Genomic DNA, 14,397 nt, shown 5'->3' with positions numbered 1-14,397 from the left:
TTTAGAAGGGAACTTCAAGAGATTTCAGGTGCTCACTACCTTTGCCAGGAAGAGGAGAAAAGCAATTAAGCATGAGTCAAAATAAGTATAAAATATCAAATTTTATTCATAAAATTACATATTTGTGGGTTGAACAACTACAGGGTCTATATGACAGACTGTCAGCATGTTCACAGGTTCAGAATTACAGTCCTCCAACTCAGCAATGAGGCCACAAACAATGAGGACTATCATCACTTGCATTTTACTTGTCTGACAGAAACAAGTAGTGGGCTTTTCTCAGTCAGTTTTCGCAGATCAATACAATTGGTGCTATTTTCACTTTCACTTGTCTGTAACCTTGGCATGACTTAAGTCAACTTTATTCAAATCTTGGTGGTTGGTGCTATCAAAGTCACATTAAATTCACACTTTTCAAAGACAATAGTTTTTCATGGGAATTAATTTGTCCGTATTAATCACCATGCATGTGATGTGATCCAGTGAATGTTGATTTTATTCTTACTTCCAGAAGGTGTAAAAAATGGGACATCTCTGCTGTTGATTTCCTCAAGAAACTTGTAAATGGTTTGTATTCAGTATTATGCAAGATGTGTAGTTTAAACACCTTGAAAGTTAAATCAGAGCTGGTAGCCACTGTCATTCACTGTGTCATGTTGTGTCATCATTTGCATCAGAAATATTGGATGTGATTCCGAATCCCATGTTCTCTGTCTCTTGACTTGACCTGTGAAGGTCCAAGTTAGAATATTGGCCTCGATGGTCAGTCTTGGTGACTTGGTTGACACATGTCATTGGTTCGCAGTTGTGCAGATTGATGCTGATGCTGTTGATAACTGGATTCTCTGGTCCAGACTGGATTATTTCCAGACAGCTGCTTATTAACTGAAATAGTGCTGAGTGCAGCGTAGTTCTAAACTCATTTTGGTTTCACTTCCTACCTCCCTGCCTTACTTACTCCCTCACTCACTCACTGACCACCCACCTGAAGGTCCTTTTCAGTGAAATTCATGACCAAACTACTTCAAGGCCCTTAGACATTTCGTCGTCAATGAAAAAGATGTCTCTTAAAATCTTAAATGTTTTGTGCAAAAATATACATCTGAATGAAGATTGCTTGTGCAGATTCATCAAGCCCGAAGGTTGACATCCTGCACCAGGACCAAGTGAGGAACATTGTGTATGTGAAGCTGTACCTGAACACTCCAGACGGCTTGGTCTGTGTGAATGACCAGCTTGTTGATCTCGAGTATGCTGCTAGGACCGATCCCCAAGTCCAGCAGCCAGATCTCAGTAAGTAATGTGTTCTTTACTCTCTTTAGACGTCCATTCCTTTTAATGATCAAGGGGTGGTGTGGTAGCCTAACGGTTAAGTACCCACTTGTCAGACTGAAGAACTGGGTTCAGTTCCCCTCATGGGTACAATGTGTGAACCCCATTCCAACTGTCCCCTGTTGTGACATTGCTGGAATATTGCTAAAAGCATTGTAAAACCTCACTTTCACTCACTGACTCACTCACTGACTCACTCACTCACTCTTTTTTCAGGAAATCTAACATAGAATAGAGTTGCTAACTATGGAAACTTATGTTGAATAATGTTCAGAAAACTTCATTGGAAAGTATTATGAGAATCCCATAAGGAGTATGCAAGGCTATTATACTGATTAAATGAGGAAAGTTTGCCATGTTCTGTCGCTTATGTGATGGATGAAAAGATGTCAAAAGCAGATGAAACTAGTTTGAATTTGAAACAAGTCATATGAGTATGTTTAAGGGAGGCAATTTAGGGTGTAAAACAATGTCATTTCAGATGCCAGTGAGGAAGTTGTCAAACCAAGAAAACTGACAAAGAAATTGTTGCCAGAAGACTATCTCCGTATGATGGAAGACGACAGTGGCTTTAACCACCAAAATACTGATTCAGACAGTAGTCAGCATACTCACAGTGATCCACAAGTTCGACATAAGGTTTACAGGACGATAGGATGTGACAGAGAAGCAAGTCGTGAGTGTGAGAGTGATGTTCCGGTCAGACATAAAGGAGGAAGGTTGGATATGTTCATGTCTGATACAGAGCACCACCATAGTGCAACGTCATGTGTGTCAGTGAAGGTCAGTCAGAGTGACACAGAACTACCGAGGGGATTGGGGAACAGAATGAGCAGACCACACTCTGTGGGGCGGGGCAAGTGGTTGGAGGGAGGGGACCTGGGTGTGGGAGGCGTTAGTTTGAATAATCTGATGATTGGTGGTGCTTCAGGTGGACTTGATGGAATGTTGACAGATGGCTATTCAGGAGGTGGAAATTCTGCATCTGCTTGCAGAAGGAATGTGAAAGGTAATCAGTCCAAACATTTTGTGGATGCACTTTCTGATACCGGTCAACCCAAGAAGATTGTGCTAGGAAGAGGGTACTCTTTCCTCAGCACATCATCAGATTCGGACAGTACTGTGAAGAGAATGTGTGATGCAAAGAGTTCTGTTTCTAGTCAAAATATAACATCTGGTGCCTCCATGAATGATAGGATGCCAGTTCTTGAATCTCAGCAGCCCTTGGACTCTAACTCTCTTGCCACTGTTATGGGACTGAAACCAGTTAGAAGTGATCAAAGCTACCAAAGACAAGCTAGTAACAATCAAAGAGATGGTAAATCTACAGAGGCCTTGCAAGAAGAAAAATTTTGTGAAATATTTGTTCCATCTCGCCTTCCCAAATGTGCAATGGTCTCCTCACAGTCATGTTCTCCCAAATCAGATTCACCTGAGATGAAACGAGGGTAAGTTAACGGAACAAGTTGTACATTCATTAGTGGTGTGCTTGCAATTTTTTAGATATGTGTTCTTTACTGCCTTGCTGTGCCTCTCTGTACCTTGGTCACTGTGTATTTCATGATCAAATAGTTAAATTCTATTGAAACTTGTTTTGAATGCTTTTGCTTTTTTGCTTAAGGTCAATCTTGAAGAAGTCTCCCTCCCATTCTACATCGAGCTTAGAAGTCAACTCTGTCAGGTATCTGTGTGATGTTGATGCTGTGACACATCAAATGTCTTGGAACTAATAACTCCAGGCTTTCAGAGTCTCATGGATTTGAAGCGTTATTGTATTCCGATTGGTGCTCATTCTGTCCACCACTAGTTTGCCAGAGACATGTCCTGGATAAAAGATTTATTTTGCCTGTTCTTCAAGTATTTATGCGGAGCAAAAAAATATCCCAATTTGAATCCCAAGTTTCCCAATTCTTCAGAATTTATGAAATAAGAATATTAACATGATCAGATTTTAAACAATATCAAGTTTTTTTTCTGTTGTTTGATAAGGGCATATACTTTGGAAACAAAGATGAATTTCTTATGTTTGACCACAGACATATATTAGAAGTTGGTGTTGGTTGGGTATTTCATTTTTCATTACCCACTGCTTTCAAATATGTGGATATATCAGTGATTTTAATGAGTTAAGTATATGTGATTGAGTAAGTTTACTGAGTAAGTGTATACTGCAGTGCCTTGTGTCATACCAAATGATTACATACAAATCACTAATCCTATACTCACTCTACTAATTCATAGCAATCAATGTCTTTTTCATTACACAAGCGGTTGTCTTAAATGTATTAAAGGCATATTTTTATCCCCTCGGCATGTAATGCGCCGGAATATAGTCGATGCTTTGTCTGTCTATCCGTCCATAATCATTTTGTTGCCGGAGCATAACTCAAAAACCGTTCAATTTTTTAGACCAAAGTTGATAGATATAATAATCTGAACCTATGGTTGTGCCTTTTGTTATTTACAGATTTTTTGGCATTTATATATTTTTTGTGTTTTTCCATAGAACATTTTGGTGTTAGTCTAATGGTCTGGTGGGCTTTATTTCTGGAGCAGAACTCAAAAACCATTCAATATTTTTCTGCAAAACTTAGTAGATATATCAATCAGAACCAAAAGTGGTGCCTTTTGCTATGTACAGATTTTTATGATTTATTATTTTCTCAGTTTCCATGGAAACATTTCAGCCTTAGTCTCAAAATGGAGGGATGGGCTTTGTTTCTGCAGCAGATCTAAAAAGAACCGTTCATTTTTTTTTCTGCAAAACTTGGCAGATATTTGAGGCAGACTACAAAGTCATGCCTTTATCTATTTATTACGTTTTGGCATATGTATTTTTCCTGGAAACAATTCGGACTTAGTCTCAAAATGGACGGATGGGCTTCGTTTCTGAAAAGACATTAAGTAACTGTCAGATGATTTGTCCTTTCAAATATGTGTGGGGCCGGGGGATATGTCATCTTCTGATGACTCATGTTTAAACTGTTTGCATGTCTAATATTTTAAATGCATAATTGGTACACAACAAATATTTTTCCATGTGTAATTGGAGAATTCCTATGCGTATTTTGCCAGGATATGCAGCTTATCTGGGCCTCTGCAGATGGATTGGGTAGTGGTGTCGAGTGATGGTGTGACATTGTCTGTGGACATCGTGGATCAGAGCATCAAGCACTGAATATGATCATTCCACACTTACTTGTTAATGGTGCAGTACCACAATGTGGTGTGTTATACTGACCCCAGTGGTATGTTGTATATCCCTGCGCCATCATTGTGACTGTTTTGTACATTCATTCACAGCATGGATAGGTTCCTGTTCTTGTTTCTGTAGTCTGTTCCTCCTTTTCTAGATTCTCTGAGTCAGGAACAGAAGAATGGCTTCGCAGAAAAGGCAAAGAAGAAGGTAGAAAGTAAGTCATCAATGTTCTGATAACCAGGAAAACTCTATTTGTGTAAAAAAAAGATGCTTCCAAGGTTTCCAGGGATTCATTAGCAACATTTGTGCCAGTTCCTCATAAAGAGTGATGGTTTTTTTGGTTGGTTGTTAAAACACTGCTGTGAGCAGTATTCAGCTATATGGTGGCAGTGCGTAAGTAATTGAGTCTGGACCAGTGATGAACGGCATTAGCATCGATGTATACAAATCGGACATGTGTCAACCAAGTCACCAACTCTTGACAATTTAATCTTGTTAGCACCTCTTACTACAAGCATGGGTTACTGAATTGTAACCAAGATCTTCACGGGGTCAAGAGACATGAGGGATGGTGGGATCGTCTAGTGGTTCAAACTCAAGACGAGAAGGAGTGCATCCTCAATATCTCCAGGGTATACATTCTGATGTGCATCTACGACCGATAATTTTATTACCTCCTTTGGCTGACTTTTTATTCAATCAGGTGTCTACATCCCGAAGTTGGGCGGACCAATCACAACTCACTTTTGCCATTTAAATTATCTAACTAATTATTAAACTTGGCAACACAATGCATGCAGAGGAACTCTGAAAGAGGTAGAAGGAGTTCTTAAGAATATTTTCAAAGTTTCAGACCTGACAATTGGTTTGTATGATTTCCCACCAAATCTGAGTTGCACTGCGAACAAACCAACATCATGCTCATAGCTTTGACTGTTATCTTAACTGACACTGGCAAGCTCTGTTGTATTAGCTGTTTAACTGATTGGCTAATGCAACAATGTGGAGCATGCAAAGGGAGATAATAAAATTAGCGGGGCGATTCATAGATGCGTCCAGGGTATAGTGGAGATTTATCGTAATATATACCTTGGAGGTATCAAGGATGGAAAGACTGATGAGCCTGATATATCCAAATATGCAGTTGTAATTCTGAAATATTTCAGCACTTCCTTCCTTTGAAATTGATGCCCTTTCAGTTTCTGAAAGTCATTTTGTTTAATAAACTTTACTGGGATGAGATAAAAGCATGCAGAAGCTACTCGTGCCAAATTTACATGTTCAGCTTTGGCAGTCTAAGTAAACTTAGTCTCCGTGTATTTCATTACACTCCACCACTGAGTCTAACAAAACCTAGTAGAAGGTCGCTTCCAATCAAACGTGAGACGGTTAAATAGATTTAACCAATCAGACAACAGCTACTACTTAGGGATTGGAGGGACTTTTAAAATATTCAGGTCACTGACACAGATCTCTCCACAAACAAAAATCAGCATATAAGACAGTTATTTGACCTGCAGTATATACACTTTTGGGTTTCTGTTGACATGGTTACCATTAGTTAATATTTCCGCCAGATAACATCCTTGAATATTGCCAAAAACACCATTTTCAGCGACTGTTTACTCACCGTTGTCATGGCTGTGTGTACGCCGTGTGCATCACCCAGAAGCGAGTGTACGCTAGATAGCATTCGGAATCGTTCGGGTATGAACCTTTTCGAGATAAAAAATTCAAAAGGTATGTGCGAATGTCCACTTTCACAATTTGGTAAGCTGTGTTCTGATTGGTCAGTCTCAAAGGTTACCTGACGTGACCTTCCATAAGGTTTTGTTAGACTCAGTAGTGGAATGTAACGAAAAGTACTGAGGATAAGTTTACTTAGACTGTCAGCTTTTGGGTACTCCTAAAGGGGCTGAAGAAGTAGATTGAATGTACATGCCTTGGTTGACTGAGGTAATAATAAAGCTATCTGAAGGAATTATTACTGTTACTTAATATCATTGTTGTAGATATAGCATACCTTGTGTTTCTGTGTATATTTGTGATGAGATGTTGCCATGGTTACAGACTGTTAAACAGCCTGTCTCCAGGCACAGATGTGAAGAATCACCGCTCACCTGCGATACCACAGGTAGTATGAAACTGTATCTAGTGCGACAGAGTTTTGATCCAGTTATAACCACTTGTCAAAAGATGTATAAGTAGTAACTTATTCCTTGGTTTGATATTTCAAAAAAAAAGTTGGTTGGTAGCCTGGTTGTAAAAGCGTTCATCATCCCGAAAACCCGGGTTTGAATCCCCACATGGGTACAAAGTGAAACCCATTTCTGGTGTCCCCTGCCATGAATTTTACTGGAATATTTCTGAAAGCGGCGTAAAACTCTCTGATATTTTAAATACATTACCTTTTATTTTTCCTTATCCTGACTCATGCTTAGTTGCTTGTCTCTCTCTTCTGTCAGAACGTTTAGTGGAAACTTGAAATTCCTTGGAGTTCCCTTCTTCAAAAGAGGACGTAAAATCATACATTTTACTGTATATTAATGTTATGATGTAAACATTTGTGTATAATTTACAAATTTTATACATGCTTTCAACTTGTAATCATGGTTCATACTTTGTTTGCGTTTTGAAAAAAATGTGTTTGAGTTGTAGATGCCAGTTTTCTGCATCCGATCCACACTGATTATGTCCATTTTGCACCATTATTGCACATTATTACAATTTTAATCAATTAATTCCACCATTACACTTAATGTGTGATAATTGTGAATAAAGTATATACAATTTCACAAGGAAGTGCTTTGTAATGTACTCATGTAGGGTTTAAGAAATCGCTTATTCTTAGAATCATGCTCATTCCAATAAATTTGTAAGGAATTAAAGTATCATCTGTCACCTGACCAATAATGTTTGAAGCATGGCGTGTCATAATGATTGGTGACGGGTATTTCTGTCTGGAATATTCCTTTTGTGAAAACATGCACTATATTGAAGTGACCGGAAGACAAGTATTACACATTTTGACATCCAGTTTTGACAAATTATGGTTGCCATCTCTGGAGATGTCGGGCGTTTCTCTGGTGTGATTTGGTGATAGATGTGGCACCAGCTAAGAAGAGATCTACATCAAGGGAAACATCTGTATCGCAAAGTAAGCGATCTGCAAAGAAGGCATCATGATCTACTTATATGAAGGCTCCTTTCTTCATGCAGGATATTGTGCTTCTGGGTAAAGCGGACATTTTTGACGGAATACAACATGTACTTCGGCCAGAAGTACCCCTCGACAACAGATCGCAACCTGCCGTGAAGACAAGGACTGTAACTACAACTGGTTGTGCAACATAAATCATCTGATGATTTACTTTCAGCACAGACACCTTTGATGAATAGGCTCATAGGGCCCTTCATGGGACAGTTCATGCAACGCGTTATGTCTTTAATAGATTGATGTTTCGCAGAAGAGAGGGTTGCCACAAAGGCATATGCAGCGACTGCCCATTTGAGTTTTAAAGAGGACATGCGCAAAGGTTCATGTTCTCAGATCATGCCCATCAATAACCTCTGTGCCACGGAGTGTGGATAAATTCTGAAATGTTGGCTCAACAGTAATTCTCCAATGAAGAGATTCTACTCACTTTCAACATCACATTTGAAACGATTCTCCACGCAGAAGATCCTCTTGTCATCAACAACAACGTTATATCATCTTCAACCTCTGAATTGGAAACACCACACCTGCACGCAGGTACCCTTCACCGCAGAATCAATCTTTGTCTATATATAGGAATATAGGAAGCCTTTGGTTAATGCATGCAAGGATTACCGATTTGAAGATTCGCGCAGGAAAGATAATGCATGAAGGGACAAATGTGTAGAAGATAAACTGAAGGAATCATGTGTTGAGGATTCGTGCTTGGATCAGTTTTCAGGCAGATTTAGGAGGTCTTCGTCAAGTGTGCGCAGAAATTATCAGCTTGTAGATTCACACAGGATAGAATGTGCATGAAGGAATATATGTTTAGAACATGAAGTAGGAACTGCATTCGGAGGATTTACGCTTGGAGGATACACGCAAGAATTCACACATGGAGGCTGCGTGAAGGAAAGTAAATTATGAGTATACACCGCTCCGCACTGAATTATGCAGCGATACTCGTCGTCACGACTCCTTACGTAGATTCTCAGATGAAGAAACAGGTTATTTTCTTTGATGCGGAAGTAATTTCTTGGATAGCTAATGGATTTAGATTAAGTGTTGGAAGGTTTTGCGTGCTTCTGCTGACTGCACAAGATTTCAAGATGATCATTTGACTGCAACACCAGTGATGTCACGTCTGAAATCTGATTGGTCCTGGAGAGACTACTCCCTGCGTAGAATACAGCTATATATCGTGTGTCAGTGTGTCGTGTGTGAAGTTATCTACAGATATCTTCACAAGGCATAGAGGTCTTCTAACAGCAGATTCTACGTTGTTTATCTGGAAGTTTGCTGCAACAGATGACAGTTTCTGCTGCAACAGCCAGCCAGCTAGAAATAGTCTTTACTTGGATGACAGCTCGTTCACAACATACAACGTTGGCAATCTAAATTTTAGATTCCACTAAAACTTGGATAGAAGAGTTAAACAAGCAAATAAACATGAGTCAGGATAAGTATAAAATATCAATTATGCTCAGAAAATTACATCCTTCTTTCTTTTGCACTATTAAATGTAATCACTTCATGCCTTTAGTAAAGAATGCTGTTGATTTTGTGTGAGAAAACAGCACCTAACCTTTCCTTGTGTTTTTCAGTTGAGTCGTCCGGATCGAGCGGAGCATACACCATTTCTGGGGGTGGTCTATCATGGTTTGTCACAACCCAGTCCAATACTGGACTTCACCAACCTGCCATTTGCTGAACTCGTTAAACAGGTCTGTTGTGTTTCCATGTCACAAGGGTTCTGTTTGTTTCCTATGAGGGTGATATTTGTTTTCTTTTGAGGGTGGTGTTTATTTCTTTATGAGGATGATGTTTGTTTTATCTTCTAGGTAGGGTTCTCTTTTCTCTTTCCTTATTTTGAGAGTAGTGTTTGTCTCCTATCAAGGGTGATGTTTGTTTCCTCATACTGAGGGTAGTGTTTGTTTCCTTATGAGGGTGATGTTTTTTACTTTTCTTGAGAATAGGGTTTGTTTCCTCATGAGAGTAGGGTTTGTTGCCTATGAGGGTAGGATTTTGTTTCCTCACACAGTGTCCTTGTTTCTCTTTGGTAAAAGTGTTGTTTTTGCCTCCCGTTTTCAGGCATTCATGAAGAAGAAATTCAAGAGTCCCATGACAATTCAGGCGTACTGTTGGCCTGCTGTGCGCCGAGGTCGTCATGTGATTGGCATATCACCACCAGGGACGGGGAAAACATTGGCATACCTGTTGCCGCTGTTGTCGCAGCTGTTTGATTCTGCCCCTTACATGCAGATACCTGTTGGAAATGGAGTAGGTACCTCCCAATGGGGATTCATGGGTAAATGACATCACGACAGTTGAAGCACAAATTGGAATGGGGATCTCTTTGTTTGGCGGCTTTCCCTGTAATTGCTGCCAGATGCGGATCCTATTCATAGATAGGTTACCCTGGTCAGCAGTATGTGTAACGTTACTCCTTTGAAGATCTGAGGTAGAATTTGTCTTCAGTAATCCATGCTTTTCACAAGAGGCAACTTCTCGTGATTGGCTGGTCAGGCTTGCTGACTTGGTTGACACATCATTGTGTAGATGGATGCTCATGCTGTTGATCACAAGATTGTCTGGTCCAGACTTCATTATTTTATGTATAGACCACAGCGATATAGCTGGAATATTGCTGATTCTGGTGTCGAACAACAAGCAAATGTAACAATTAACATTGGTTGGTATGCACTTGCTGTATTCCATTTGTCCTCGAACAGTCCTGCTGTCATGGTGGGCTGTGTAGAAGCTCTTTGCGAGAGTGACACAGGTAGTATCTTTTCTCTTTCCCTGATACATGCTGACTGACAACTCATCCCATGTCTGTATGACCATGTCTGTATGACCATGTCTATATGTATGACCTTGCATGTATGGTCATGTCTGTACGTATGACCTTGAATGTATGACCATGTCTGTATGACCATGTCTGTATGACCGTGTCTGTATGACCGTGTCTCTATGAGTACGTCTGTATGACCTTGTCTGTATGTATGACTATGTCTGGATGACCATGTCTGTATGTATCACCATGTCTATATGACCTTGTCTATATGGCCATGTCGGTATGACCTTGTCTCTATGACCATGTCTGTATGACATTGTCTGTATGACCATGTCTGTATGACCTTGTTGCAGCCCTTTGCCCTGATTCTCGTCCCATCATGGAAGAAGGTCCAGAATGTGTTTGATGCTTGCATTGACTACATGCAAGGGCGGTCGAAGCCAAGGGTTATTTCCCTTTATGCTGGTGGATGTGAGGAGTCAAAAGTGGTTCGTAATGACTCAGAATATAGATTAAGCAAAGGTATTGCAAAGATTAGATAATGAGGGCTGTCAGTTTAATGCTCTGCCATCCTTTATGGATGGCTTTCTAGTGACCATAACTTACAGCATTACACCACTTTGTTATTGTGAGACTAAAGTACGATCGGAAATCGAGAACAACAACTGTTTTTTAGGCTGTTACTCTGTATCTCTAAAATTTACACATCTGCAAACGGGATATGTCAAAATAACTCACTTCGGCCTAACCAGGCTTTCGGTGGGATGCATGATAGTATATCCAGAAAAGCATGTTTACTCATAATGTTTACTCGTAAAAGCGAGTAGCTGCTAAAGTCAACAGATCAGACTATAGACAGCAATTAGGTTGCTGTGCAAGGTGTGATGACATCGACTGACCTGGCATGAAGTGCTTTTGCAACCTTAGATTATAATTCTTAAAAGGGGTCAGGTCAAAGATATGAAACTCTGTCGTAGCTACATCCTTAATAGTTTCTGCATGAAAGTTATGACCTTTCATTATCCGTACAGTGAAACATAACTGAGTACATAAAAATCATATGATGCACACGCGTAATAAACCCTAAAACAAATTTCATTTGTCAGTTATCCGACCATGACCTCCATGACCCCATTGGAATGTGGAACTACGTTTTTTATTCATAACTTTTTACTACAGATTTACTACGAATGTTCAGTTTTGCTACTACGAGAACAAACCAATGAAATTCTATCAAATACAAAACATTACAAACAAACAATTTTTCACACACCGTGTTTATTGATATGAGATTCAAGAAAAGGTAAAAATAAACTCGACTTGATAACGACAAGGGGAGTAGCTAGTCAATATGTCGTGCTGTTTACTTACTAGCATTACACAGGGAGTTTACGTCCATAGGGACGTATCATTGTATTCTTACGCGACCTTGACCTTTACATCAAGCGACTACAGCTGATTTCGTTTTATGTGGACTTAGTTGTTTAGAAATAAAAAGTTAGATACAAATGGATAATAAAGAAATTAACACACTCACAAGTGTGTCATATTGTTTTTTTAAACTCATGTCAGAAAAACAATATGACACACTTGCGAGTGTATTAATATCTATTTACGTCAGCTGTCATTTATAATGAAGCCAAGTCTAATTTCAAAATGGGCATTTAACAAGTGTCCTTTGTGATATGAAGTCACTGCACACTAATTTTCTTAAAGCCATAGTCCAAATAAGTCACTTTGGACTTAGGAAAAATCTGCATTGCTCATTTCTGCTCTAATCTCTCTTCAGGAAAGGTTTTATGTTTCCTATTTCCCTGCAACTGGAAATGTAGTTAGGCCAAACTATTTGTAACAGATATTTCACACTTTCACTTGACAACTACATAAATTGTAGAGATAAATGTGAGAAACAGTTTTTGTTCTATTTCCGACTGTACTATGGTGGAGACAGTGATAGACTCTCATGATAAAAGATTGCCATCCTGATTGATGAAACCATTTCAATTGCAGATCCCACTCATAAATGGCTGTGAACTTCTTGTGGCCACACCACCTTGTCTTCAGCGTATGATGGAAAAGAGGTACACCAATCTCAACCGTCTCTGCCATCTTGTAAGTTTAAGGTGTGACATAGATTGTTGCTACTCTGAGCTTGCCAAGAGATACATTAGTTTGCCTTGATAGTTGACAGACGTCCTGTAACATAGGTTTGTGTGGTAGCAGCGTTCTCAGTATAAGGTTTAGGTCTACTGTAAAGACTAAAAAAATGCTAAAATGAAAATTTGTATTACCAGTTACTTTGTGTTTGGTGAGTTCAGTTGTAATACCTTTGAATCGGAAGACTTTGGTCATATTGGAATAATTGAAGTTTTTTACAGGAAAGCATGCCACATAAATTTTCTAGCACATATTTTGACAAATTATATCATGTTGGACACCACCAAACTTAGACAATCTACACTTGTCATGCTTGTTAAGCCGATGTGATGTATGGTATGGTGAATATTTCTGGTTCCAGGTTGTGGATGATGCGGAGATACTCACTGAAGTGTTCAAGGCTGAGGTGAGGTTAATTCTCACTTTATTAACATTCTTCCATTCAAACCTATTTCTCTGTAATCACATCTAGCGACAGTTGTTGCTAGTGGATCAGTCATGCTCAGTACATACCCTTCTGCCTCTTCTTCATTTTTGTACAGGATTAATAAAAAAAACCCAGCTTTTAAGAAAGAGCCAAATAACCAATCAAATCACAGTTCACTTTTGTTAGCCACAACATTTCAAAGCTGCTATCACATTGGAAGAACATTTCTTATGATTAAAATGTATTGCCAAACAGAGAATAATTTTCAGTATTGAAGGGCTGTATTCAAGAAACATGTCCATTGAAAATGTTTATTGAAAAATATGCTTTGGATGATTGTGTTAAACACTCTTTTATACTAGAGGATATCCACATGAGTGTTGTCTTTTTACTGAGTGACACAAGATTAATCAATGTTAAATGTATAAATTCAGAACATTGAGAGAAAACCTACAAAATGTGTTTAGTTCAGTTTCAAAGACATTTGAAGATGTGTTTGAAGATATGTTCCAGATTCAGTGTGTTTGGCATGTGCATCAATCTGAAATGACACTATTATTTTTTTTCCTAGGTGAGGTATATCATGAAATCATATGCTGATGTCATCCGAGAATCCAACTTACAACGAGATGTTCCACGACAGAGAATGGTTTTTGCGAGCCAGTGGACCAAGGGAATTGACTCCTTTGTTGCTTCATACATCCACGAACCTCTCCTGATCATCACGTCCAAGATGGAGGCAGCTGTGTATGGACGAGTCAAGCAGGTAAATAGCACATTAACTTGAGAGGAGTGTTTTATTGCTCAGGTTTTTGCTGATGATTAAGGATCGTTTTGGCCTATCGGAAATTATTAGAGGTATATATATTACGGACATATCCACGCCACTAGTACATGCTCCAGGTGCTGCTAATTTTTCCCCTCAATCATTGTATGTCAGTCTCAAATGGCACGATGTATTATCGATCACAACTCCCTTGGGGATCATACGACTCTTGCAGCCACTAGGTGCACCAAGTTAGTGTGACTTTCCCATCCTTACAGGTACCCATTCACAGCTGGGTGGACTGGGACAGATAGTCACAGCACTTTGCCCAAGTTTACTGCACAGTTGTGCCCACATCTAAGTGTTTCAACAACATATTCAACAACAACAAAGAAAGTTTAATTTTGAATTTACAGAAAACTTAGAAACTGTCACCTGAACTTTGAAAGTGGTGGGCATTTACGATACTCTTGTCATACGAGGTTTACACCATATACCACCTTTCCATGGATATAAGGCT

At 39.2% G+C, this 14,397-nt stretch overlaps 1 protein-coding gene across 1 annotated transcript in view; it reads left to right on the top strand.

Moving 5' to 3' along the window:
- Positions 1-14,397, top strand: part of LOC137257883 (uncharacterized) — a 77,185-nt gene that overhangs the window by 11,992 nt on the left and 50,796 nt on the right. The window contains exons 7-18 of the mRNA XM_067795374.1: positions 512-567; positions 1,126-1,293; positions 1,814-2,780; positions 2,954-3,013; positions 4,686-4,745; positions 6,602-6,665; positions 9,335-9,454; positions 9,822-10,010; positions 10,881-11,015; positions 12,538-12,639; positions 13,046-13,095; positions 13,688-13,877. Of these exons, the coding sequence (XP_067651475.1) occupies positions 512-567; positions 1,126-1,293; positions 1,814-2,780; positions 2,954-3,013; positions 4,686-4,745; positions 6,602-6,665; positions 9,335-9,454; positions 9,822-10,010; positions 10,881-11,015; positions 12,538-12,639; positions 13,046-13,095; positions 13,688-13,877 (2,161 nt within the window). The remainder of the gene's footprint in view (positions 1-511; positions 568-1,125; positions 1,294-1,813; positions 2,781-2,953; positions 3,014-4,685; positions 4,746-6,601; positions 6,666-9,334; positions 9,455-9,821; positions 10,011-10,880; positions 11,016-12,537; positions 12,640-13,045; positions 13,096-13,687; positions 13,878-14,397) is intronic.

This window comes from Haliotis asinina, chromosome 12, assembly GCF_037392515.1.
Source record: "Haliotis asinina isolate JCU_RB_2024 chromosome 12, JCU_Hal_asi_v2, whole genome shotgun sequence".
In the NCBI taxonomy this organism is placed as follows: domain Eukaryota; kingdom Metazoa; phylum Mollusca; class Gastropoda; order Lepetellida; family Haliotidae; genus Haliotis; species Haliotis asinina.
This window is presented reverse-complemented; position numbering and strand designations above follow the sequence as displayed.